We start from the raw sequence: 27,412 nt of genomic DNA on the forward strand, positions 1-27,412 counted from the left end.
AGCCGTCAGAATATAGCTGACCTGAACATCCATTACCAATCAACTTGATCTATTTGATACTTTTAGAATACTCCATGCAACCATAGCAGAATATACATACTCCTCTGGCTGATTCATGTTGGGGTTTGGCAGAAAACAGCAAAAATCAGTAAAGCAATGATCCTTCAATTAAAAAACTAAATAAATTTTAAAAAGATCACATGGAATAATCACCCTAAGAGAGAATCCACTCTGGGCTGTAAAATACATCTTAAATGTAAAAGAATAGAAATCATAAAAGTACATTCTTAGACAAAAAGAAATTAAACTACAAATAAATAACAGATTCCCCCAAATACTTGGAGAGTTAAAAATACATCCAGGTAACACATAAGTCAAAGGAAAAGTCTTAAGAGAAATTTTAAAATATTTTGAACTGAATGAAAATAAACCTACAACTTATCAATATTTGTGGGATGCTGAAAAAGCAGTGACTACAAAGAAACATATTCCATTGAATATATGTTATTATGTATATATTAGAAAAGAAGACAGTTGTAAAATCAGTAATATGTTTCTCCAACTGGAATGTGGGGGAAGAAAGCTTAAGCCTAAAACAGTAGAAGAAATGAAATAAAGGAGCAAGAATCAATAAATTGGAAATAGGAAACAAAAGAGAAAATTCCACAAAACCTAAAGCTTGTTCTTGGAAAAGATCAGTAAAATTGATAAACTTCTACCCAGGCTAACTAAGGAAAAGAAGAGAAAGAAATCACAAGTTACCAATATTAGAAATGACAGTAGGATTTTCACAACTGATTTATGAATATTAAGAGGATAACAAAGGATTAGTATGAACAAATCTATTCCCACTAATTTGGTAAATAAAACTGACCAAACCCTAGAAAGACACAAACTACCAAAACTCACACAAGGAGAAATGGGTAATTTAAATAGGCCTATATTCATTACAAAATTGAATTAGTTATCAAGAACTTTGAAAAAACGAAGTACTAGGCCCAGAGAATTTCACTGGTTAATCCTACCAAACATTTAAGGAAGAAATGATACCAATTTTCCATATTCTTGTGCAGAAAACAGAAGCAGAAGGAACACTTAATTTCTTCTATGAGCTCAGAACTACTGCAATACCCAAAGCAGATAAAGACAAGCTACAGGTCAATATCTCTCATGAACATAGATGTAAAAATTTTCAAGAAAGTATTAGTAAATTACAGCATGACCAAGTGTAACTTATTCCAGATATGCATGGCTGGTTCAATATTTGATATCAATCAATGTAATATTTGATATTAATCAAGGTAAAAGAAAAAAATCTGGATGATCTTATTAATTGACGCAGTAAAGTCATTTGACAAATTCTATCACTTTTTCATGTAGAATTCCCTAGAACACTAGAGATAGGAACATCTTCAAAATGAGGAAGCAAATCTAATAAAAACTCTGTTGCTAGTATCATACTTACTCCTGAAAACCTGCACACTTTCCTCCTAGGATCAGAAACAAGGGAGAGATCCCCTCTTTCACTATTCTTATTCAATACTGTGCTGGAACGCACAGCTAACACCAAAAAAAAAAAAAAAAAAAGAAGAAGAAAAAAAAAAAAAAAAAGGAAATTCAAGGTACAGAGTTAGGGAAGGAATAAAACTAACTTTGTTTCCAGATAAGATGATTGTCTATGTATAAAATCCCCAAAAATTCACATGCACACAAAATCTGAAACTAATAGTTAAGTATAGCAAGGTTGCTGGACAAAGATCAATTGCTTTTGTATATACCAGCATTGAAAATTTGGAATTTGAAATGCAGTAAGACAACACCTAGACAGCATATTGAAAAACAGATATTACTTTGCCAACAAAGGTCCGTCTAGTCAAGGCTATGGTTTTTCCAGTGGTCACGTATGGATGTGAGAGTTGGACTGTGAAGAAAGCTGAGCACCAAAGAATTGATGCTTCTGAACCTGTGGTGTTGGAGAAGACTCCTGAGAGCCCCTTGGACTGCAAGGAGATCCAACCAGTCCATTCTAAAGGAGATCAGCCCTGGGTGTTCTTTGGAAGGAATGATGCTAAAGTTGAAACTCCAGTACTTTGGCCACCTCATGAGAAGAGTTGACTCATTGGAAAAGACTGTGATGCTGGGAGGGATTGGGGGCAGGAGGAGAAGGGGACAACAGAGGATGAGATGGCTGGATGGCATCACCGACTCAATGGATTGAGTTTGAGTGAACTCCAGGAGTTGGTGATGGACAGGGAGGCCTGGCGTGCTTCGATTCATGGGGTCGCAAAGAGTCAGGCACGACTGAGCGACTGAACTGAACTGAAGACAACACCATTTACAATAGCACCAAAAATATAAAATATTTAGGTATTTGCTGTTGTTCAGTCATTAAGTCGTGTCCAGCTCTTTGTGATCCCATGGACGGCAGCATGCTAGGCTTCCCTGTCCTTCACCATCTCCCTAAGTTTGCTCAAACTGACATCCATTAAGTAGGTGATGCCATCCAACCATCTCATCCTCTGTCGCCGCTTCTCCTCCTGCCTTCAGTCTTTCTCATTATCAGGGTCTTTTCCAATGAGTCAGCTCTTCACATCAGGTGGCCGAAGTATTGGAGCTTCAGCTTCGGCATCCCAAGCTGATACAGAAGTTTTTCCAATCAATGTTGAGAGTTGATTTCCTTCAAGATTGACTGGTTTGATCTCCTTACAGTCCAAGAGACTCTCAAGAGTCTTCTCCAACACCACACTTCAAAAGCATTAATTCTTCAATGCTCAGCCTTCTTTATGATCCAACTCTCACATCCACACACAACTACTGGAAAAACTACAGCTTTGACTAGATGGACCTTTGTCAGCAAAGTGATGTCTCTGCCTATAAATATGCTGTCTAGATTTGTCATAGCTTTCCTTCCAAGGAGCAATTCTCTATGTATTTTATCAGGTTTATACCTAAGTATTTTTAAAATTAATTTAATTGAAATTTAAAATATTTAGGTATTAATCTAACAAAATATATACAGAATCGAAATAAACAAAATTATTCTAGAAGGAGACAAATTAAACTTGGCATAATAACATAACTGTAACTGGTTTGATGTAAAATTTTGAGTTATATAAACAAACAGTGTTGACCTTACTGGTAAAGGAAAATTTGTATTATTTCTTTTAAATGTGAAAAATTTGAATATATGATTTCAAATTCAACACTAAAAAATATAGAAATATAGATTAAAATTATTTTGAAAAGCTTAAAGTAACCACTGGTTGAGTGAAATCAGACTCTTACAGAGCCTTGTGAAGCACTAAAAAATAACATAAAATGGAAATATTGTTTGCATTTTTAGAGAAGACAAAACAAAAACAATAGAATTCTACAAACTAAGAAAAAAGCATGAAAAATATATCATTAAGAACACTAGATGTAAATGAAAAATTATAATGAAAGGCACAGGATCAAAAATAGAATCCAACAAGAGACAGAAAAAGTGACACAAAATTTGTTAAAATCAAAGATAGGCAAATTATGGTATTCAAATATAAACAAAACAAAAAATAAGGGTATTAATATCCAATTCAAAGCAAAATTCAAAAGACAAATAATGGGGCAAAGGTTTCATGAATATTGAGAAACAGTTCGCTTCTAGCTTTTGACTCTTCACATATTCAAAAATGATCAAAATATATAAGCTCTGGATAAATTAGCAGAAATGTTTTATTATTTAATCTTATAACCTGAAAACAGAACATTTCCCTCCAATGTCCTTTAAATGCAGATCAATACAGATCACAGTCTTGAACATAAATGATGTCACAAAAAGTTATAAGCAGTAGAAGCTAAATAGACTGCATAGTAAGGAAAATAAACCACCCAGAGGTTTATGAAACAAAACAAAAATTACTGTGTTGGGTCAAAGGCGATGTTTTGTGGTTTAGAGGTTATTTTTTTAAAAAGTGGAAGAAAATGGAAAATAGTACACTGAGAATAAGTAAAAATAGTTTAGCATCAGGAAATCTCTTTATGCAATTTATTACCTCAACAAACAAAAGGAGAAAAAGTATATAAATATATCCATAATAATTTTAAAAGAGAATTTTTTAAGACCTAACAGCCATTTTGTGAAAACTACATGAAATATACAGATACTGAACACAATATGAAGTCTACAAAATAACAAATATTGCAGTAGACATTGAAATGATGAAATAATTTTAATAGAAAAAGACAGGGATGCCTACCACTACCATCATTGTTATATGTATATTATATATATACATATGTTTAGAAGTTTTGATAAGAAGATGAAGTGATTGGTATAAATATTAAAAACATACATACATAGAAACCCCAGAGTTCTAACTAAAGTCTGTAAGAACTAGAAAAGAATTTGCCAATGTGCATGAATAAAATTTATAGATGTTATTTGGAACACCATAAATTGAAAAGAAATCAAGTAATATTTCAAATGTAATAGCAAATATATATGTGTGTATAAACACTTGAAAATATGAAGAAAAACTATAAAATCTTATTATTGATTTATATAAAATATTATAAGATTTATATAAAATCTTATTGAAGGTATTAAAACAAGACCTAAATATATAGAGATAATATAACTTGCTTCCAATCAGGAAAGCATAGTAATTTTAAAATGTCAATCCTTCCAAAATTATTGTAAAAGTGTGGTACACTTGCAACTTGTAATCCCATTGAAATTGTATGTGATTTAAATAGACACTTCTCCTAAGAAGACATACAGATGGCCAAAAGGTACAGGAAAAGATGCTCATCATCACTATTAGAGAAATGCAAATCAAAACTACCTTGAGGTATCACCTGACACTGGTCAGAATGTCCATCATCAAAAATCTCCAAATAATAAATGCTGGAGAGGGTGTGGAGAATGCAACTCTTGGTGGAAATATAAATTTGTACAGCCTCTATGGAGAACAGTACAGAGGTTTCTTGAAAAAACTAAAAATGGAGCTACCATATAATCTAGTGATTCCACCCCTGGGCATATATTCAGAGAAAACCATAATTTGAAAACATACATTGCAGCACTATTTACAATAACCAGGACATGGAAGCAACTTAAACATTGATCAACAGAGGAATGGATAAAGAAAATGCAGTATATATATATATATATATATATATATATACACACACACACACACACACATTTATATGTACATATATGTGCATATACACAATGGAATATTACCCATCCATTAAAAAGGACAAAGATTGCTATATTGAGTGAAGTAAAGTCAGACAAAGATACCTACTATATGATATCAATTATATGTGAAATCTAAGAAAATGGTACAAATGAACTTATTTACAAAACTGAAACAGAGTCACAGACGTAGAAAATAAACATGATGCAGGGAAAGAGGGGAGGAATAAAGTGGGAGATTGAGATTAACATATACAAATGACTGTATATACAGTAGAAAACGAATGTGTGTTTTTGTGTATGCTTGAACACTCAGTCCGTATCTGACTCTTTCTGACACCCTGGACTGTATCCCAGCAGGTTCCTCTGTTCATGGAATTTTCCAGGCAAGAATACTGGCGTGGGTTGTCATTTTCTACTCCAAGGGACCTTCCCAACCCAGGGATCAAACCCACTTCTCTTGCATCTCCTGTACTGGCAGGCGGATTCTTTATCACTGGGCCACGTAGGAAGCCTAGATAACTAAGAAGGACCTACTGTGTAGCACAGGGAACTCTACTCAGTTCTCTGTAATGACCTATTAATATATGGGAAAATAATTTAACAAAGAGTGGGTATGTGAATATGTATAACTGATTCCCTTTGCTATACAGCAGAAACTAACAACATTGTAAATCAACTCTATCCCAATAACAATTAATTTAAAAAAAGAAAGTAGAAAAAGATTTAATACATTTAAATGTAAAAAACAATATAGACATTAAAATACAATGTATAAATATATTTTCAACCAATATGACAAAGGCTTAATATATATGATATACAAAGGCTCCAGCCTATTGATAAAATGACAAATAATTCCAAAGAAAATGGACTTGGACAGCTTAGAGAAGAGACAGTAAAAACCTCCAATAAACATATGAATACATACAAACTAAAATGGTAATGAGAAACCATTTTTTACCCCTTAGATTGGCAAAAATAACTTCTTAAATGACATTGCAATGTGGGAAAAGATTCAAAGAAACATACATGCATTGCTGGAATGAGCAAGAATTGCTATAGCCTTTTCAGAAAAGATTTAGCAATATCTAGGAGAAGGCAATGGCTCTCTGCTCCAGTACTCTTGCCTGGAGAATCCCAGGGACGGGGGAGCCTGGTGGGCTGCCGTCTATGAGGTCGCACAGAGTCGGACACGACTGAAGTGACTTAGCAGCAGCAGCAGTAAATTTTAAGACACATAGACTGACCCAGAAGTCCATCATACTGTTGGAACCTATCCTGTGTAAATAAAAGCACCATTATGCATATTAAAAGCTCCACAACTTTCAATGGCTCCCTACTTCCCCCAGAGTAAAAGCCAAGTCCTTACAGTGTTAGAGGACCTAAAATGATCCAGCCCTTCTCTCCTCTCCTCTATCTCACTTCTCTCTGGGGTACCTCACTGTCCTCTTTATTATTTCTTGACTATACCAGGCATACTACAGTTCTAGGAATGAGATGCTGGCTCTTTCTTCTATGTGATATGTTCTTTGTCCAGACATCTATATAATGAATGACTCTCTCATCTTTCTAAAATCCTTATTCTGTGTCACTTCAATTAGGACCATTTTGATCAACCTACTCAAAACCACAACCACAGCCCTCCCACCCAAACTACATACTCACAACCTCTTAATCTGGCTCTATTTTTATTGTCCATGTCCTTATCACTCCCTAACATACTTAATTACTTATTTATTTTAACTAGTGCTTATTATCTTATTCTCTGACTGTCTTCTCCCAAAATACATATGCCACAAGCATAGGAATTTTGTCTGCTTTGTCCTTCAATTTTTCTCGAGTACCTTATGCACATAAAGCACTAATAACAGCAAGAATAAATACAAACACACTGGTGGTCAAAATAAATTTTAATGTAAAAACTGACATAAAATATAGAAATATGTATGCAGAGGAGAAAACAAAATCCAGTTATATTCTATTTTTAAGGGACATGTGAAAATGAAACCACTCAATGCGATTCAAGCCCAAGGGACTGGAATAGATATACCAAACAATTACAAAGCTAAGGAGCTTTGAGTATTGAGTAGAGTTCCCTGTGCTATACAGTAGGTTCTCATTAGTTGTCTATTTTATGTATAGTAGTGTTTATATGTCAATCCCAGTCTCCCTATTTTATCCCTTCCCCTCTTTCCCTTTGGTAACCAAAAGTTTGTTTTCTGTATCTTTGTTTCTGTTTTGTAAATAACCATTTGATATTTTTGAATGCTCACTATTAACACTCTTCTAAGTGCTTGGTATGTGGTTTAACACACTTTAACTCTTCTATGCAATGGGTACTTTTTTTGAACTGCAACATTTTACAGGTAGGAAACTCAGGCTGCCCTACCTCCACAATGGCAGACCTGGGGTTCAAAACATCCCTCCCCACCTTGTACCTATCCCTTCACCTTCTACCCTTCCTTCTATCTGGCATTAGATACTACACTATTAATCATTATGCAATACTGTCTTTCAAACACTGAGAGGCCTCAAAGATGATGAGCATTAGACTACAAAAGAAATAACAAAAGACTATTAAGTGAAAAAATCTTAATCGTACGTGAAAAGATCAGAATAAGTAACTAGACAAAGAAAGACCTCTCCTAATCCATCCTCTGAGAAATTGTCAAAGCTCCTCCTCAACAGTCCTTAGCTGGGAGCTCAGCTTTTGCTCTGTGATGATTTAGATGGGTAGGATGTGGGGAGGGTGGGAAGGAGGTCCAAGAAGGGGATATATGTGTACATATAGCTGATTCACTTCACTGTACAGCAGAAACTAACAAATCATTGTAAAACAACCATATTCCAATTTTTTAAAAAAAGTTAAAAAGAAAATAAAAATATAAATTACAGGGATTTCCGTCGTCCAGTGCTAAAGAATCTGCCTACCAATGCAAGGGTCATGGGAATATCCCAAATGCTAAGGGGCAATAAGTCGGTGCCCCATGACTACTGAGTGCCCGGAGCCCATGTTCTGCAGGGAGAGAAGTCACTGCAATGAGAAGTCCGCACGTTGCAACTACAGAAAGCCCACATGCAGCAATGATGACTTAGTGCAGCCAAGAGTAAATAAACAAAATGAAATGAAATTTTAAAAATATATAAGTTACACATGATTGAGCAATAAACGCTGATGAAAACAATATATACAAAACCACAAACATACTCAAAGTGGCACAAAGGTGAACATTCATGACCTAAAATGCATTTATTAAAAAATAGGAAACACTGCATACTAAGTTAAACTTGATTTTTTTGAAATTTTTATTTTGTATTGGGGTATAGCCAATTACTGAACTGAACAACTGAACTGAACTGATAGCCAATTAATATTAATTAATTAATGTTGTGATGGTTTTAGATGAACAGCGAAGGGACTTAGCCATACATATACACATATGCATTCTCCCCCAAACCCCATTCCCATCCAGGCTGCCGCATAAAATTGAGCAGAGCTCCCTATGCTATGCAGTAGGTCCTTGTTGGTTATCCATTTTAAATACAGCGGTGTTTACATGTCCATCCCAAACTCCCTAACTATCCTTTCCCCCAATCCTTTCCCCGGCAACCATAAGTTCATAAGTCTGTCAGTTTTTTTCTGTCTTGTAAGTAGTTCATTTGTATAACTTCTTTTTTAGATTCCACATACAAGGGATGTCATACGATATTTCTCCTCTATTGAAAAGTAAATTAAACTTTAAATCAAGGTATTAGAATAAGAAATCAAGATAATCCCCCAAGAAAGCTGAAGACTAGAATAAAGAAGAGAAAAATATATAAATATAATTTTTTATAAATATTATTTTTAAAAAAACAGTATTTAATTAAATCTCAAACAAAAAATAAGAGTAATGAAACTAAAAGAATCAAAAGGTTCTTGGATAAGAACAGCAAAATGGAACATTTGATCAAGAGAATGAAAGAAAAGTCATAAATGAACAATGCTAGGAATAAGCAAAGGGATATGTCTTTAGTTAAAGATAACCAACAAGATTAAAATTTTATAAAAGAAATTCTTATATAATTTCCTACCAATAAATTGACAATCTAGGAAAAATTGTTACTTTTTAAAAAAATAGAAATGATCAAAACTGAGAAAACTTGAGAAATAAATAGAACTAAAACGAATAGGAGAAATGTATAATATCCTTCCAGACCTGTCCTAAACCTGCCCTCTCCCCATTTCCCTCTCAGAAATCGGTTTCAAAGAGTTTAATGAGAAATTTCCAGTCATCCTTCAAAGATCAGAACATATTTGTCTTAAATCATTAAGATAAGTTAAAAATTTTAAATCACCACAAATCATCATGAGGCTGCTACATTTCTGCTATCAAATCCAGATAAACACAAGATAAGTGATAACTATAGGTTAATGTTGCTTATAAACATGTAATATTAAATCCCCTCATAAGATATTAGTGAGTTCAGTCCAAGGGTAGATGGAAAAATAGTGTGATATGACCACATAAGAATCATCTCAGGAATTCTAGGACAGAACACGTTAGAAAATCTTTCTATGCTTTTGGTTAAACCTGGCAGATTGAACATACCTGCATTATGTCCTTCTGACATGAAATCATCTGTCAGAAAGTGACATGGCAGAAAGCAAGGACGAGAGAACAGAAGGAAGGAAGGACACTGAACACATGTTAAGCAGACAGTTCTGAAGATGAGGGGTGAATGTATATTGTTGTTGTTTAGTCACTCAGTCGTGTCCAACTCTTTGAAACCCCATGAACTGTAGCCTGCTAGGCTCCTCTGTCCATGAGATTTTTCAGCAAGAATACTGGAGTGGGTTGTCATTTCCTTCCCCAGGGGATCTTCCCAATCTAGGAACTGAACCCTGGTCTTCTCAACATCTCCTGAATTTCAGGCAGATTCTTTTACCACTGAGTCACTGGGGAAGCCCAAGTGGTAGCCAGTTTCATGGAGTGAACGGATAAGAAACCTAATTGGACTTCTCTTACCATATACAAAAATTAAGTCAAAATTGATTAAAGACTTAACTGTAAGACCTGAAACTATTGCAACATAGAGCATGGGGACTATTGATAATAATACTGTACTGTATACTTAAAAATACTAAGAAAGTATATTTTCAAGTTTTCATCACAAGAAAAACATTTGTGGACTTATTGTGGTGATCATTTCATAATATATACAAATATCAAATTGCTATGATATACCCCTGAAATTAATATAATGTTATATGCCAATTATATATAAATTTTAAAAATCTATAAATAATTGCCAAAATTTGAAAGCAACCAAAATGTCCCCCAGGAAGTGAATGGATAAATAAACTGTGGTACATTTAGAGAAGAGAATACTATTCAGGCCAAAAGAAAATACACATTATTAAGTAAAAGAAGATAGTCTGAAAATCTATTTCCCATGAAGTGATGGGACAGGATGCCATGATCTTCGTTTTCTGAATGTTGAACTTTAAGCCAACTTTTTCACTCTCCACTTTCACTTTCATCAAGAGGCTTTTTAGTTCCTCTTCACTTTCTGCCATAAGGATGGTGTCATCTGCATATCTGAGGTTATTGATATTTCTCCTGGCAATCTTGAATCCAGCTTGTGTTTCTTCCAGTCCAGTGTTTCTCATGATGTGCTCAGCATATAAGTTTAATAAGCAGGTATGGGAGGAAGAGAAGTGTCATAGAAGACTGCAAAGGTTCTAGCCAAAGAAACTAAAGGATAGAGTTGTCATTTACCTAGATGGCAATATTATGTAATGATTAAAGGGTCTAGACTCTGGTCCAAAGCCTCATTCTGTTCTTTAGTAGTTATGTGGCCTTGCAGATATCTCTTAACATCTCTGTACACTTGTTTCTTCATCTGTAAAATGGAATGATAAGAGCATATACCTCATGTGGGCAAATAGATGGGGAAACAGTGGAAACAGGGTCAGACTTTTATTTTTGGGGGCTCCAAAATCACTGCAGATGGTGATTGCAGCCATGAAATTAAAAGATACTTACTCCTTAGAAGGTAAATTATGACCAACCTAGACAGCATATTAAAAAGCAGAGACATTATTTTGCCAACAAAGGTTCGTCTAGTCAAGGCTATGGTTTTTCCAGTGGTCATGTATAGATGTGAGAGTTGGACTGTGCAGAAAGCTGAGTGCCGAAGAATTGATGCTTTTGAATTGTGGTGTTGGAGAAGACTCTTGAGAGTCCCTTGGACTGCAAGGAGATCCAACCAGTCCATTCTAAAGGAGATCAGCCCTGGGTGTTCTTTGGAAGGAATGATGCTAAAGCTGGATGCTAAAGCTCCAGTACTTCGGCCATCTGATGGGAAGAGTTGACTCATTGGAAAAGACTCTGATGCTGGGAGGAATTGGGGGCAGGAGGAGAAGGGGACGACAGAGGATGAGATGGCTGGATGGCATCACCGACTCGATGGATGTGAGTTTGAGTGAACTCCAGGAGTTGGTGATGGACAGGGAGGCCTGGCATGCTTCGATTCATGGGGTCGCAAAGAGTAGGACACGACTGAGTGACTGAACTGAACTGAACTGTATTAAGTGCTGGGAATAGGGTGTCAGGAAATATTTGTGGATGAATGAATCAAGTATTAGTGTAATATATAGGAGAATGTGGCTAGAATTCTGAGTATATGAAGTAAGTAAGTTTTAGTTGCTCAGTTGTGTCCGACTTTTTGTGACCCCATGGACTGTAGCCTGTCAGGCTCCCTCTGTCCATGGGGATTCTCCAGGCAAGAATACTGGAATGGGTTGCCATTCCCTTCTCCAGGGGATATTTCTGACCCAGGGATCAAATCTGGGTCTCCTGCATTGCAGGAGAGTCTTTACTGTCTGAGCCACCAGGGAAGCCCAGTATATGAAAGGCATTTTTAAACAAGACACAAGGAGGATAACTTTGGTAGACATGAGTATATGGACATGGATACACACACCTTAAGGTTCATAGCAGCATTATTTACAGTTGCCAAGACATGGAGTCAACTTAAGTGCCCATTAGCAGATGAAATAGGATGAAATACACACACACACTAATCAGAATATTAGTCATTAAAAATTTTGCCATTTGCAACACTGTGAATGGACCTAGAGAGTATTACGCTCAGTGAAATAAGTCAGAAAAAGACATAAACTCTGTGTTATCCCTTATACCTGGAATCTAAAAAATAAAACAAACGGATGTATATAACAAAACAGTAACAGACTCATTGATATAAAGACCAAGCTAATGGTTACCAGGGAGAAGAGGGAAGTAGGGAAAGACAAGATAGGGATATGAGATTAAGAGACACAAACTACCGTGTGTAAAATAAATAAGCAACAGGGATATATTATACAGCACAGGGAAATATAACCATTATTTTATAATAACTTGAAATGGAGTATAATCTATAAAAATATTGAATCACTCTGTTACACACATGAAACTAATATTATAGTGTAAATCAACTGAACTTCAATTTAAAAAAATTAAAAACTCAATAGCAGGATTTAGCAGAAGACTGAATTAAAAAGGCAAAATTTGTGAACTGGCTTACTACAAGTCAGACAACTAAATAAAAGATATGCAATCAAGGTACAGACATTTAAAAAGTAGGAAAGTGCAGAAAAACATGAAAGAAATATGTGAGAAACTGTCAAAAGGTCTAGCATAATCTTTTTAGTCCTGGAAAGAGGGGGGAGGAAGCTGGGGGGAGGGCAGAAGAAATATTTGAAGAGATAATGGCTAAGGTTTTCCAAAAGCGATCAGTCACAAATTAAAGCAGACATCAAGTCACAAATTAAAGTGACTGTGAAAACGCCAATAGGATAAATGCAAAACAAAAACAAAATGCAAACAAATTTAGGCTCACTGCTGTTTAAATGCTAAGAGAAAAATCTTAGAAGCAATCAGAGGAAACTTCATAAGCCACAATCCAACCTCAAGCCATAAACTTTGAAAACTGGCAGTTAACCAATTAATCAATCCTTCAATCAATGACAGCAAGTTTCTGGTGTGGTGGAGCAGGATTCGAAACATCTGTCTCCCACCAGCTCCCACACGGAGAAGGCAATGGCACCCCACTCCAGTACTCTTGCCTGGAAAATCCCATGGACGGAGGAGCCTGGTGGGCTGCAGTCCATGGGATCGCTAAGAGTCGGATACGACTGAGCGACATCACTTTCACTTTTCACTTTCATGCATTGGAGAAGGAAATGGCAACCCACTCCAGTGTTCTTGCCTGGAGAATCCCAGGGACAGGGGAGCCTGGTGTGCTGCCATCCATGGGGTTGCACAGAGTCAGACACACTTGAAGTGACTTAGCAGTTAGCAGCTCCCACAAGCAGTGCAGTGTTCTGTTGAAAAAACTTAGGAGTTGGAAAGAGCATTTTAAAATGTTATCAATCACTAAAGAGATGAAACTGCAGTAAGGATTTGCAAGCAAAAGCAAAGAGGGAGGGACAAAGCAGAGAGTTAAGCAAAGCACAGAGACACTTTTGATTTGAGGGTATTTGCTGATCCCAGAAAATCAGAACCTCAGGTTTGAGAGCCTTAAGGGGTGAGATGGACAGAAATAAAGTCTAGAGTCCACACAGGGTGCAGAGTCCAATGGGAGTCCAGTTCCTGACCTTGATATCTTCATAGAATAAAAAGTGAAGAAGGAACAGCTCTGGATTTACTGAATTGCATTCTCAGTGAAATCACCTGGATTCCTCCAGGTTCTCTCAGTCTCTGAGCTTGTACCTAAGAGATCCCGGAGGGGTGCCTTGAGGCACCTGGATTTAACAAACAGAAATCTTTTCCAAAGCCTAGTACCTTCACTGCGGCCCCAAATTTTACCTATAAATAATTTTCCAAATATACTGCTAGTATATAGTCCAAGATAACCAGCTATATAAGCAAAAAATCCTGTGAATAGAGCATAAAAAGGAAAAAAATTAGTAACTTGATAGGTGGAGAAGCCTGGCAAACACCACCTAATTCGAATGATCAGTGTCAACACCCCTGGTGATAAGTCAGTTGACATGTTCCCTGATGGGATGTGATGAAAAGGGCATTTCATCTCTGTGGTTTTCTTTCATAAAACCTGTAACCCCAGCCTACTTCTGAGGAAGACATCAAGACCAACCCAACTTGAAAGACATTCTACAACATGCCTACTCAGTGCTCTTCAAACTGTCAAGGCCATGAAAGACAAGAAAAGACTGAGAAACTGTCATAGACGAGAAGAGAACAGGGGATGGGACAGTTCAATGCATTGTGGTGCCCTGGATTCAGTCCTGCAGCAGAATGTGAACACTGGTGGAAAAACTGGTGAAACTGGAAAAAAGTCTGGGCTTTAGTTAGGTATATTTAGTGTTGACGGTCACTCAGTCATGTCTGACCCTTTGCGACCCCATGGGCTGTAGCTCTCCAGGCTCCTCTATCAGTGGAATTCTCCAGGCAAGAATACTGGAATGGGTTGCCGTTTTCTTCTCCAGGGGATCTTCCAGACCCAGTAATCAAACCTGGGTCCCCTGTACTGCATGCAGATTCTTTCTCGTCTGAGCCACCATGTTTAGTTTATAGTAACCTAATAACCTAATCTGGAATCAAGATTGCCAGGAGAAATATCAATCACCTCAGATATGCAGATGACACCACCCTTATGGCAGAAAGTGAAGAGGCACTAAAAAGCCTCTTGGTGAAAGTGAAAGAGGAGAGTGAAAAAGTTGGCTTAAAGCTCAACATTCAGAAAACGAAGATCATGGCATCTGGTCCCATCACTTCATGGGAAATACATGGGGAAACAGTGGAAACAGTGGCAGACTGTATTTTTTTGGGCTCCAAAATCACTGCAGATGGTGACTGCAGCCATGAAATTAAAAGATGCTTACTCCTTGGAAGGAAAGTTATGACCAACTAGATAGCATATTGAAAAGCAGAGACTACTTTGCACAAAGGTCCGTCTAGTCAAAGCTATGGATTGTGAAGAAAGCTGAGCACCGAAGAATTGATGCTTTTGAACTGTGGTGTTGGAGAAGACTCTTGAGAGTCCCTTGGACTGCAAGGAGATCCAACCAGTACATCCTAAAGGAGATCAATCCTAGGTGTTCATTGGAAGGACTGATGTTGAAGCTGAAACTTCAACACTTTGGCCACCTCATGCGAAGAGTTGACTCATTGGAAAAGACCCTGATGCTGGGAGGGATTGGGGGCAGGAGGAAAAGGGGACGACAGAGGATGAGATGGATGGATGGCATCACTGACTCCATGGACGTGAGTCTGAGTGAACTCTGGGAGTTGGTGATGAACAGGGAGGCCTGGCGTGCTGTGATTCATGGGGTCGCAAAGAGTCAGACACAACTGAGCAACTGAACTGAACTGAACTGAATAACCTATCAGTGTGGGGTTTTTAGTTTTGATAGGTGTACCACAGTAATATGAGAGGGGAACATCACAGGATATGAAACTGGGTGTGCAGTGTTTAGAAACTTCTGTACTACCTTTGTAACTTTTTTGTAAATATAGAGTTATTCTAAAATAAGAAGTTTACTTAAAAACTGAAATTTGTGAGTGAGAACTGGCAGAAACAAGAGAAAACAGGGCCACAAACACTTCATATATGGAAAGTGTCAGATGTCAAGTATAAAACTTCTTTAACCTGTGTAAGCGTTTTTATTAAAAAAGAAAACCTACATCAAACATCATTCATAATTGTACAATGATAAAGGCCTTCCCTTTGGGACTAGAATCAAAACAGAGATGATTACTGCTACTACTTGTATTCACCATATCCAAAGTCCTAGCCCACACAGTAAGGCTAGAAAAAGAAGTAGGAAGAATAAGGATTAGATTAGAAGTAACAAAACCATCATTGTGTATATGTTTTATAAGTTTACATCCATACAAAAGTATGTATCTCCATACAAGTTATTAGAATTAGAAATTTTTGGCAAAGTTTCCATTTATTTTTATATCTTAGTAACAAGCAGTTAGAAAGTTGATTTTGAAATTACACAGATATTATTGCAGAAAGATGTCACGTATCTATGAATAAATCTAGCAGAAGAAGTGTAAGACTTCTGGGAAGAAAATTGTATTAGAAAATATTTTTAAATTAATAACATACAAATGCCATGTAATGACATAGAAGACAATATTGACCTACATATTCAAAACAATCCTAAACAAAACCTCAGCAAGATTTTGACAAGCTGATTTGGAGATGCTAAAACCAAAACACTTTGGAAAAAGAAATGAACATGGGAAGATATACTCTACCATTTTCAAGAGTTCATGTGAAGCTTTTGTTACTATGACAGTATGGAGACATATAAGGAAAGCCTGCCATAGGTCAATGGCAGAGAAGAGAGAGCACATAAGCAACACCCTGCATATATGGCCACCTGGCTAGTGAGAAGTGGAGCACAGCAGATTAGTGGGGAAAGGGATGGTTCAACCGATCAAAGGATTCTCAGACTGAAATTGACAAGAATTAAAGTAGACACTTTATCAGACAGAAAGTAATTTGTTCTCAGATATCTAAAGAAAATATGGGTAAAAAAACAAAAAACATTTACTCAACTTGAGACTGTGGGTGACGAGCGAGCTGTCCACGTCAAGTCGGAGTGAAATGGGCTGTAAATCCATGGCAGGCACATGGACAAGAAAGTTAAACAACGCGTGAAACCAAACTGCAAACAGAATCAATCTGGAAAGATAACCCAGACGATGAAGAAAACATCCTCAAAGCCCTGAACATCACACAAAGACCTAAACAATAAAGCAAGAGCACGAGATGAGGTGATAAAACAATAAAATGTTTCAAGTGAGGAGAGCTGTAGAAACAAATTAAGATCCCCCAAATAAACACAGTCAACTTAAAAAAAAAAAAAAAAACAAGAAACCAGAAACCACTAAATATTAAATAATTCTCATGAAGAAAAGTTTGAGATAACCAGTATGAGCAGAAAGCAAAATGCTAAAGATATAAAAGTTGAAAGACAGATAAACACTACGAAGGCTAAAACTGCTACAATGAAAGAATAGTTTTATCCAAAAATTGAAAAAGAAAATAATTTTGGATATACCAGAAGAGAACCTTACCATAAAGGTAGAATTGAATTTATCACATTAAGAACACAAGGGCTATGGCTAAAGATAGTGCATATGGAATTCATCAGGAACTTTCTGAATGGCTTTATTTATTCCAAATAACAAGGGTGAATCTATTTTATAAAATCAATAGAATAAGAAGTCTATACTTGAAGTTTAAGCTTTAATAAGAAAAAAGTCTATCGATTCAATGCAATCCCTATCAAGCTACCAACAGTATTTTTCACAGAGCTAGAACAAATAATTTCACAATTTGTATGGAAATACAAAAAAGCTCAAATAGCCAAAGCAATCTTGAGAAAGAAGAATGTAACTGGAGGAATCAACCTGCCTGACTTCAAGCTTTACTACAAAGCCACAGTCATCAAGACAGTATGGTACTGGCACAAAGACAGAAATACAGATCCATGGAACAAAATAGAAAGCCCAGAGATAAATCCATGCACCTATGGACACCTTATCTTTGACAAAGGAGGCAAGAATATGCAATGGAGAAAAGACAATTTCTTTAACAAGTGGTGTTGGGAAAACTGGTCAACCACTTGTAAAAGATTGAAACTAGAACATTTTCTAACACCATACACAAAAATAAACTCAAAATGGATTAAAGATCTAAACACAAGACCAGAAACTATAAAACTCCTAGAGGAGAACATAGGCAAAACACTCTCCATCATAAATCACAGCAGGATCCTCTATGACCCTCCCAGAATATTGGAAATAAAAGCAAAAATAAACAAATGGGACCTAATTAAAATTAAAAGCTTCTGCACAACAAAGGAAACTATAAGCAAGGTGAAAAGACAGCCTTCAGAGTGGGAGAAAATAATAGCAAATGAAGCAACTGACAAAGAACTAATCTAAAAACTATACAAGCAATTCCTACAGCTCAATTCCAGAAAAATAAACGACCCAATCAAAAAATGGGCCAACGACCTAAACAGACATTTCTCCAAAGAAGACACACAGATGGCTAACAAACACACGAAAAGATGCTCAACACCACTCATTATCAGAGAAATGCAGATCAAAACCACAATGAGGTACCATGTCACGCCAGTCAGAATGGCTGCGATCCAAAAGTCTACAAGCAATAAATGCTGGAGAGGGTGTGGAGAAAAGGGAACCCTCTTACACTGTTGGTGGGAATGCAAACTAGTACAGCCACTATGGAGAACAGTGTGGAGATTCCTTAAAAAACTGGAAATAGAACTGCCTTATGACCCAGCAATCCCACTGCTGGGCATACACACTGAGGAAACCAGAAGGGAAAGAGACACGTGTACCCCAATGTTCATCGCAGCACTGTTTATAATAGCCAGGACATGGAAGCAACCTAGATGTCCATCAGCAGATGAATGGATAAGAAAGCAGTGGTACATATACACAATGGAGTATTACTCAGCCATTAAAAAGAATACATTTGAATCAGTTCTAATGAGGTGGATGAAATTGGAGCCTATTATACAGAGTGAAGTAAGCCAGAAAGAAAAACACCAATATAGTGTACTAACGCATATGTATGGAATTTAGAAAGATGGTAACAATAACCCTGTATGCGAGACAGCAAAAGAGACACAGATGTATAGAACAGTCTCTTGGACTCTGTGGGAGAGGGCGAAGGTGGGATGATTTGGGAGAATGGCATTGAAACATGTATAATATCAAATGTGAAACGAATCGCTAGTCCAGGCTCGATGCACGATACCGGATGCTCGGGGCTGGTGCACTGGGATGACCCCTAGAGATGGTATGGGGAGGGACGTGGAAGGGGGGTTCAGGATGGGGAACACGTGTACACCTGTGGTGGATTCATGTTGATGTATGGCAAAACCAATACAATATTGTAAAGTAATTAGCCTCCAATTAAAATAAATAAATTTATATTAAAAAAAAGTCCCCATGAGCAAAGTTAAAAGGCAAGAAATGTATAATCATAACTTTCAGAATATTTAGCGAATTCTTATTGTTAAATAAAGAACGATCACCTGAACTCACATTGGCAAAAAATTACCAGTAATTCATAGAAAACACAAAAAATTTTCAATCTTTCATGTCATTAGGAGAATCAAGTTAATAAGAGATAGAGATACCTGGAGTAACAGGCAAATTTGGTCTTGGAGTACAAAATGAAGCAGGGCAAAGACTAACAGAGTTTGCCAAGAGAACACACTGGTCATAGCAAACACCCTCTTCCAACAACACGAGAGAAGACTTTACACATGGACATCACCAGATGGTCAATACCAAAATCAGATTGATTATATTCTTTGTAGCCAAAGATGGAGAAGCTCCATACAGTCAGCAAAAACAAGACTGGGAGCCGACTGTGGCTCAGATCATGAACTCCTCATTGCCAAATTCAGACTTAAATTTAAGAAAGTAGGGAAAACCACTAGACCATTCAGGTATGACCTAAATCAGTTCCCTTATGATTATACAGTGGAAGTGACAAACAGATTCAAGGGATTAGATCTGATAGACAGAATGCCTGAAGAACTATGGAGGGAGGTTCATGACATTCTACAGGAGGCAGTGAACAAGACTATTCCCAAGAAAAGGAAAGGCAAAATGATTGTCTCAGGAAGCCTCACAAATAGCTATGAAAAGAAGAGAAGCTAAAGGCAAAGGAGAAAAGGAGATATACCCATTTGAATACAGAGTTCCAAAGAACAGCAAGAAGAGATAAGAAAGCCTTCCTCAGCAATCAATGCAAAGAAATAGAGGAAAACAATAGAATGGGAAAGACAATAGTTCTCTTCAAGAAAATTAGAGATACCAAGGGAACATTTCATGCAAAAACGGGCACAATAAAGGACAGAAATGGTATGGACCTAATGGAAGCAGAAGATATTAAGAAGAGGTGGCAAAAATACACAGAAGAATATACAAAAAAGATCTTATGACCCAGATAACCACAATGGTGTGATCACTCACCTAGAGCCAGACATCCTGGAATGCGAAGTCAAGTGGGCCTTAGAAAGCATCACTACAAACAAAGCTAGTGGAGGTGATGGCATTCCAGTTGAGCTATTTCAAATCCTAAAAGATGAGGCTGTGAAAGTGCTGCACTCAATATGACAGCAAATTTGGAAAACTCAGCAGTGGCCACAGGACTGGAAAAGTTCAGTTTTCTTTCCAATCAAAGAAAGGCAATGCCAAAGAATGCTCAAACTAATGCACAATTGCACTCATCTCACGTGCTAGTAAAATAATGCTTAAATTACTCCAAGACAGGATTCAACAATACATGAATTGTGAACTTCCAGACGTTCAAGCTGGGTTTGGAATAGGCAGAGGAACCAGAGATCAAATTGCCAACATCCGTTGGATCATCAAAAAAGCAAGAGAGTTCCAGAAAAATATCTGCTTCTTCTTTACTGACTACGCCAAAGCCTTTGACTGTGTGGATCACAACAAACCATGGAAAATTCTTAAAGAGATGGGAATACTAGACCACCATACCTACCTCCTAAGAAATCTGTATGCAGGTCAAGAAGCAACAGTTAGAACTGGAAATGAAACAACAGACTTGTTCCAAGTCGGGAAAGGAGTACATCAAGGCTGTATATTGTCATCCTGCCTATTTAACTTATATGCAGAGTACATCATTATGCAAAATGCCAGGCTGGATGAAGCACAAGCTGGAATCAAGATTGCTGGGAGAAATATCAATAATGACATATACGCAGATGACACCACCGTTATGGCAGAAAGCGAAGAGGAACTAAAGAGCCTCTTGATGAAAGTTTAAGAAGAGAGTGAAAAAGTTGGTTTAAAACTCAACATTCAGAAAACTAAGATCATGGCATCCAGCTCCATGACTTCATGGCAAATAGATTGGGAAACAATGGAAACAGTGAGAGACTTTATTTTGGGGGGCTCCAAAATCACTGCAGGTGGTGACTGCTGACATGAAATTAAAAGAATACATTTGAATCAGTTCTAATGAGGTGGATGAAACTGGAGCCTATTATACAGAGTGAAGTAAGCCAGAAGGAAAAATACCAATACAGTATACTAACGCATATATATGGAATTTAGAAAGATGGTAACAATAACCCTGTGTACGAGACAGCAAAAGAGACAGTGATGTATAGAACAGTCTTATGGACTCTGTGGGAGAGGGAGAGGGTGGGAAGATTTGAGAGAATGGCATTGAAACATGTAAAATATCATGTATGAAATGAGATGCCAGTCCAGGTTCGATGCACGATACTGGATGCTTGGGGCTAGTGCACTGGGACGACCCAGAGGGATGGTATGGGGAGGGAGGAGGGTGGAGGGTTCAGGATGGGGAACACATGTATACCTGTGGTGGATTCATTTTGATATTTGGCAAAACTAATACAACTATGTAAAGTTTAAAAATTAAAAAGTCATAACCAACTCTAATATAAAAAAAATATAAATAAATAAAAGATGCTTGCTTCTTGGAAGAAAAGCTATGACCAGCCTAGACAGCATATTAAAAAGCAGACATTACTTTGCCAACAAAGGTCCGTCTAGTCAAGGCTATGGTTTTTGCAGTAGTCATGTATGGATCTGAGAGTTAGACTATAAAGAAAGTTGAGTGCCGAAGAATTGATGCTTTTGAACTGTGGTGTTGGAGAAGACCCTTGAGAGTAGCTTGGACTGCAAGGATATCCAACCAGTCAATCCTAAAGGAAATCAGTCCTGAATATTCACTGGAAGGACTTGATGCTGAGGTGGAAACTCCAATACTTTGGCCACCTGATGCAAACAACAGACTCCTTTGAAAAGACCCTGAGTCTGGGAAAGATTGAAGGCAGGAGAAGGGGACACCAAAGGATAAGATGGTTGGATGGCATCACCGACTCAATGGACGTGAGTTTGAGTAAGCTCCAGGAGCTGGTGATGGACAGGAATGCCTGGTGTGCTGCAGTAATGGGGTTGCAAAGAGTTGGGCAGGACTGAGTGACTAAACTGAAATGAAGTTAACAAAATGCCACTCTTTATCCACCACATTTGCAAAGTTTGGGTGTGGGGAGATGGCTTGTCTAATTTTGGGTTTTTTTAGTCGCTAAGTCGTGTCTGACTCTTTTTCTACCCCATGGACTGTAACCCTGAAGGCGTCTCTGTTCATGGGATTTTCCAGGCAAAAATACTAGAGTGGGTTGCCATTTCCTTCCTCCAGGGGATCTTCCTGACCCAAGGATTGAACCTGCATATCCTGCATTAGCAGATGGATTCTTTACCACTGAGCCACCAGGGAAGCCTAACTTTTGGTAGGAAGATATATTGGTTCAGCTACTTAAGCAGTTTGGCAGAATCTATAAACAATTAAATATGAGCACCCTTTGCCTCAGCACTATAACTTTTTTGGTTATTGACACAACACAAACACTTGTATATGTGCAAAAAATATAAAGAAATAAATTATCTTTGTTATCATAGCTTGTTGGCAAAAGCGAGCAATTGAAAATTACCTGAAGGTCTGTCAGTAGAGTGGTGGAGTGGTTTAAAAACTATGGTGTAAGTCAGAATGGCCATCATCAAAAAGTCTACAAATAAATGCTGAAGAGGGTGTGGAGAGAAGGGAATCCTACACTACTGATGGGAATGTAAATTGGGGCAGCCACTATGAAGAACAGTATGCTGCTGCTGCTGCTAAGTCGCTTCAGTCGTGTCCGACTCTGTGAACCCATAGACGGCAAAAACTAAAAATAGAACTACCATATGATCCAGCAATCCCACTCTTGAGCATGTGTACAGAGAAAACCATACTTCACAGACATACATGCAACCCAATATTCACTGCAGAATTATTTACAGTAGCCAGAACATGGAGACAACCTAAATATCTATCAACAGAAGAACGGATAAAGAAGATGTGGTATATACATACAACAGAATATTACTCAGTCAGAAAAAAATGCAATGCCATTTGCAGCAGCGTGGATGAACCTAGAGATTATCATATTAAATGAAGTAAGTCAGAGAAAGACAAATATCATATATCATTTATATGTGGCATCTAAAAAACTGATACAAATAAACTTATTTACAAAACAGAAACTGCCTCACAGACATAGAAAACAAACTTATAGTTTCCAAAAGGGACACGTGGAGGGGGGCATAAATTAGGAATTTTGGAGTAACACATACACACTACTATATAAAACAGACAAATAACAAAGACCTACTTGTAGCAGAGAGAACTTTACTCAGTATTCTGTAATAACATATATGGAAAAAGAACGAAAAAGAATATGTGTATATCCATATATACGCATATATGTACAACTGAATTATTTTGCTGTACACTTGAAACTAACACAATATTGTAAAACTATTATGCTTCAGTTAAAGAAATAAACAAAGAACAACAACATAAAACTATGGTGTGTCCATTCCACAGAACAGTATTATGTATGGCTGTTAAAAGGAATAAGGCAAGCCTATGATTATTAAGAAGATCTCTATGATTTTCATTATTAAACTAAGTGAAAATGCAAAATGGTATTTACAATATAATTCCATGTTTTAAAAAACAGGGCTCACATTATGTATTTAGGAAAATAAGTTATATGCATAAATGCATAGAAACAAATCTGGAGGGTTACGCCTACAACTCTAACAGGATCGGGATTGGAAGCTCCGAGGGGGTGAGTGGTGAACAGGACTTCTTCCCTGTCTCTACTTCCGTATTGTCTGAGATTTTATGAGCCAGACTGCTTATGTATTTCTTTTGTATTAAAAAAATAAAAAATTTAAACTATTAAGTAATGTTATTTCTGACCCATTACTAGAGAAAGATAGAAACACTACTTTTTTTCCTTGTTGAGATGTAACCTGTTCCAGAACAGAAAATGAAACCAAACGTAAAATTATTCAGCCTGCGCTAGCCCTGGGCAGTTCGGGGCATTTCTCTTCCTTTTGTTTCTTTGCTCAGGATGGCTGGAAGAGGAGCCCAGGACCCCCAGTGAGAAATGAGATTAGTTCCGGAGCTGACAGAGGTGTCATCCACAGGACAGATGTGAGCCCACACTACCGGGTTTCAAAATAAGTCAGGGGTTTACCCTGAATTTCATGTTTTCTAAACTACCTTCTTCAAAATGATCTATGCAAAGGTAGAACTGGCAAGAGGGAAAAGAGACTGATCTGGGGTCACGAGGAAATGAAGCGTCATACAGGACAAAGGTGCCTTCAGGCAGACGGGCCAGGGGAGCAGTAGTTGCAAAACAAGCAGTCATGTGTGTTGTGGCAGCAGGACTCAACCAGCAGGCGCCCTGCTGCAGTTTGAAATCCCATCTCGTCACACATTCCTGTCCACCCTTATACGGCAGGTGAAGGTTCCCCTACACCAGGTGGAAAGCAAAGGTTCAGTGCAGAGTCCAAAGACAGCACTGAACAGCAGCGTGGCACGGGGAAAGGCGGAAGGAACGGGGAGAAAGACTGACCTGGTGCTGAGCTCGCTGCCCTCTCCAGCCATTTTCCCGCCCAGCCTGGCCTGGGCCTGAGCTTGGCCTCCGATTCTTCCAGTCTCCCCAGCCTGGGTCCGGAGAGGCCACCAGAGCCCTGAGCCCCGAGCAGGAAGTCAGCTCTGGGTCTCATCCAGGGCTGGCGGCTCCGCCCATGGAGGGGAAAAGAGAAGTGAAAGTACTTGCCAGTGAGCTGTGCTTGGCAGACACCGGCTCCCTCCCTCCACCCGCAGCTCCCTGGTGTTTCCAGCCATCAAGACACGAGGTCCCAGGGATGCAAGACAAGGAGTGACACGCGGCGCCGGAGGGCAGAGGGAGGGGCAGGGTCAGCCCCCAGGGGTCCACCTGTTTGTGCAAAGACAGCAATGATATCTGTGCGACCCCAACTGTCTGCAGGCTTCTGCCTTCTCAGGGCGGCTCAGAGTTTAGTATGGGTCAAGGGCAAACTCAGGTGTGCCCCTTCCCCTTTGCTGAGATGGTTGTCAGGGGAAGAGGGAAAGACAGAGACTTCAGATCCTCTCTCCAGCCTGTGGGAGAGCCTGGACCAACCGAGTTAGGTCCCAGCATTTGGACACCCAGCAGGAGTGAGCCCAAATGCTCAGCTTTATAAAGTGGGGAGAACATTTTTAGCGTTCCTGGAAATCAGCCAGGGGTAGGAGAAGAATTCCAAGGCCCTGGGGCCAGAGAGTGGAGCCCAGTTGGTGATGAGGGTTGACATCTTAGGTGCAAGGGTCTAAGGTGCCCTGACTACAGGATTGCTTCACCGGCGTAGCCAGGGGTGACAGAAACCTGGGACACTGTCATGGGAATGCAGAGGCAAGAGGCTTCTCTCCAGACGGAAGTGGAGGTTAGAACCCAGATTATGTAGAAATGAATGAGCAGGTAACCCCAGCTGAGGGGGTGACCCTTGGCCCTGGAGTTGTGTCTGTCCGTAGATTTTTCACGCAGATTCTGTCATCCTTCCACAAAGGATCAGAAGTGACCAGATCGTGAGTCAGCATGAAACCAAATCATGTGTGAAGATAAGAGGAGGGTTTCTACTCTTTGCTCACTTCTTTCTTTTCACTGTGGTCAGCACAGACCCCAGGACTCCAATGAGGACTTCTTTACCAGTGGGCTGGGTCTCAGTGGTACCAGGTCCTGCACACATGTGGACCCCTCTCTCGTCCCCCTCAGCCTAGCAGGTTGCAGGACCACTGAGCTGAGCCTCGTTTGGGCAGGACTGTCCTCCGCTCCTGACTCCGTGGGGCACAGGGTCCACACAAGGCTGGCACAGACCACACCTGCCTTGTTTAGGGTCCCCTCTCTCTCCTCTCTGTCCCTGGGCAGCTGGTGGCCAGGTCATCGCTGTGCTGCATGTTGACATAAACATGCCAGCTTTTCTGTGGGCTCACTTTGGGCCACCAAGATGAGAACCTGGAGTCAGAAGCCGCTTAGCTGAGGTTGGACCATCCACAGGACAGACACTCCCGAGCTGGGGCTGCTCCTGGTCCCTGGAGGAGACCTTCCTGTGGGCCAGAGAAAGCTGGGCCCACACCACACCCATGAGAGCAGTGGGGGTCTGAAGCATCCCCAAGTCCTCTGTGGAGAAAGCAGTTTCTTTGGTCCAGGAAATAACATCAGACTCACTCAGGTTTGGGAAAGGAAAGGACCAACTTAAGATGCTGGTTGGTCCTATGACAAACCATAATGGAAAAGAATATATACATATGAGAATGTATATATAAACAGGCGTCCCTAATGGCTCTGATGGTAAAGAATCCGCCTGCAATGTAGGGACCTGGGTTCGATCCCTGGGTTGGGAGGATCCCTTGGAGAAGGCAATAACAACCCACTCCATTATTCTTGCCTGGAGAATCCCATGGACAGAGGAGCCTGGTGGGCTACAGTCCATGGGGTCACACAGAGTCGGATACATCTGAGTGACTAACACACTTTGATATATGTGTACAATTGTATCACTTTGCTGTAAGGTAGAAATTAGCACAACATCACCTATAACTTCAATTAAAAAAAAAAAAAAAAGAAGGATGTTGAACTCCTACAGACTCTACTGGAGTGATTGAAGGAAATAAGGAGACGCCTGGGGCATGTTCTGTGGCTGTGAGGAACACTGAAGCGGGAGCCTTTCTGCTATCACAGGAGGAGCCCAGTTATCAGATCTGGAAGCCCACAGAGCAGGAGAGGCCGTTGTTGAGGAGCGACCACGGGGCACAGGATCTGCCAGGGCAACAGGCTTCGCAAGCTTCACCAGGAGCAGCTTCCGTTCAGACTTGAGTAGTGGGGGTGGTCTCCACACTGGGAGAGCCCAGTGGGGACCCGAGGCCTGTCCCTGAGACGAGACAGTGGGATCTGGGATTTGAACCTGCAGCGCAGGAGGAATCAGCAGCCACCGTGGTCCCTGGGGCCAGAGGATCAAGACCCCCGGCTCCTCCATGAGAGCTGAAGTGAAGAGGGGTGGGCGCCTGGGACCCATGGCTACACTCAGGCTGGCTCCAGGGTCCCCTTCCAGGGCAGCCCCTCAGTCAGCAGGGCTCGCCTGGACTCTCTGCTCCTCCCCACTTCTGGGAGACTCTGGTTGGGAGTGTGTGGAAGGGGTGAGTCTGCTCCTTGCTGGGTCTCCCTAGGCTCATCCTGCCTGCAGAGGCCAGGGCTCTGTCAGCCCCTCC

General features: G+C 39.2%; 1 protein-coding gene across 7 annotated transcripts in view; it reads right to left on the reverse strand.

Moving 5' to 3' along the window:
- Nucleotides 1–24,957, reverse strand: part of LOC102272791 (nuclear autoantigen Sp-100) — an 80,737-nt gene extending 55,780 nt beyond the window's left edge. For 2 of the 7 annotated variants that reach the window (XM_070385352.1, XM_070385366.1), the window contains exon 1: nucleotides 24,723–24,956. In XM_070385352.1, coding sequence (XP_070241453.1) covers nucleotides 24,723–24,754 — 32 coding nt within the window. In that variant the 5' untranslated portion in view covers nucleotides 24,755–24,956. Of the gene's footprint in view, nucleotides 1–24,722 lie in introns of all 7 variants that reach the window. The other 5 variants (XM_070385361.1, XM_070385330.1, XM_070385341.1 and 2 more) reach the window with 5 other exon arrangements.
- Between the last annotated feature and the right edge of the window lie 2,455 nt (nucleotides 24,958–27,412).

The sequence above is a fragment of the Bos mutus genome, chromosome 2 (genome assembly GCF_027580195.1).
Source record: "Bos mutus isolate GX-2022 chromosome 2, NWIPB_WYAK_1.1, whole genome shotgun sequence".
NCBI lineage: Eukaryota > Metazoa > Chordata > Mammalia > Artiodactyla > Bovidae > Bos > Bos mutus.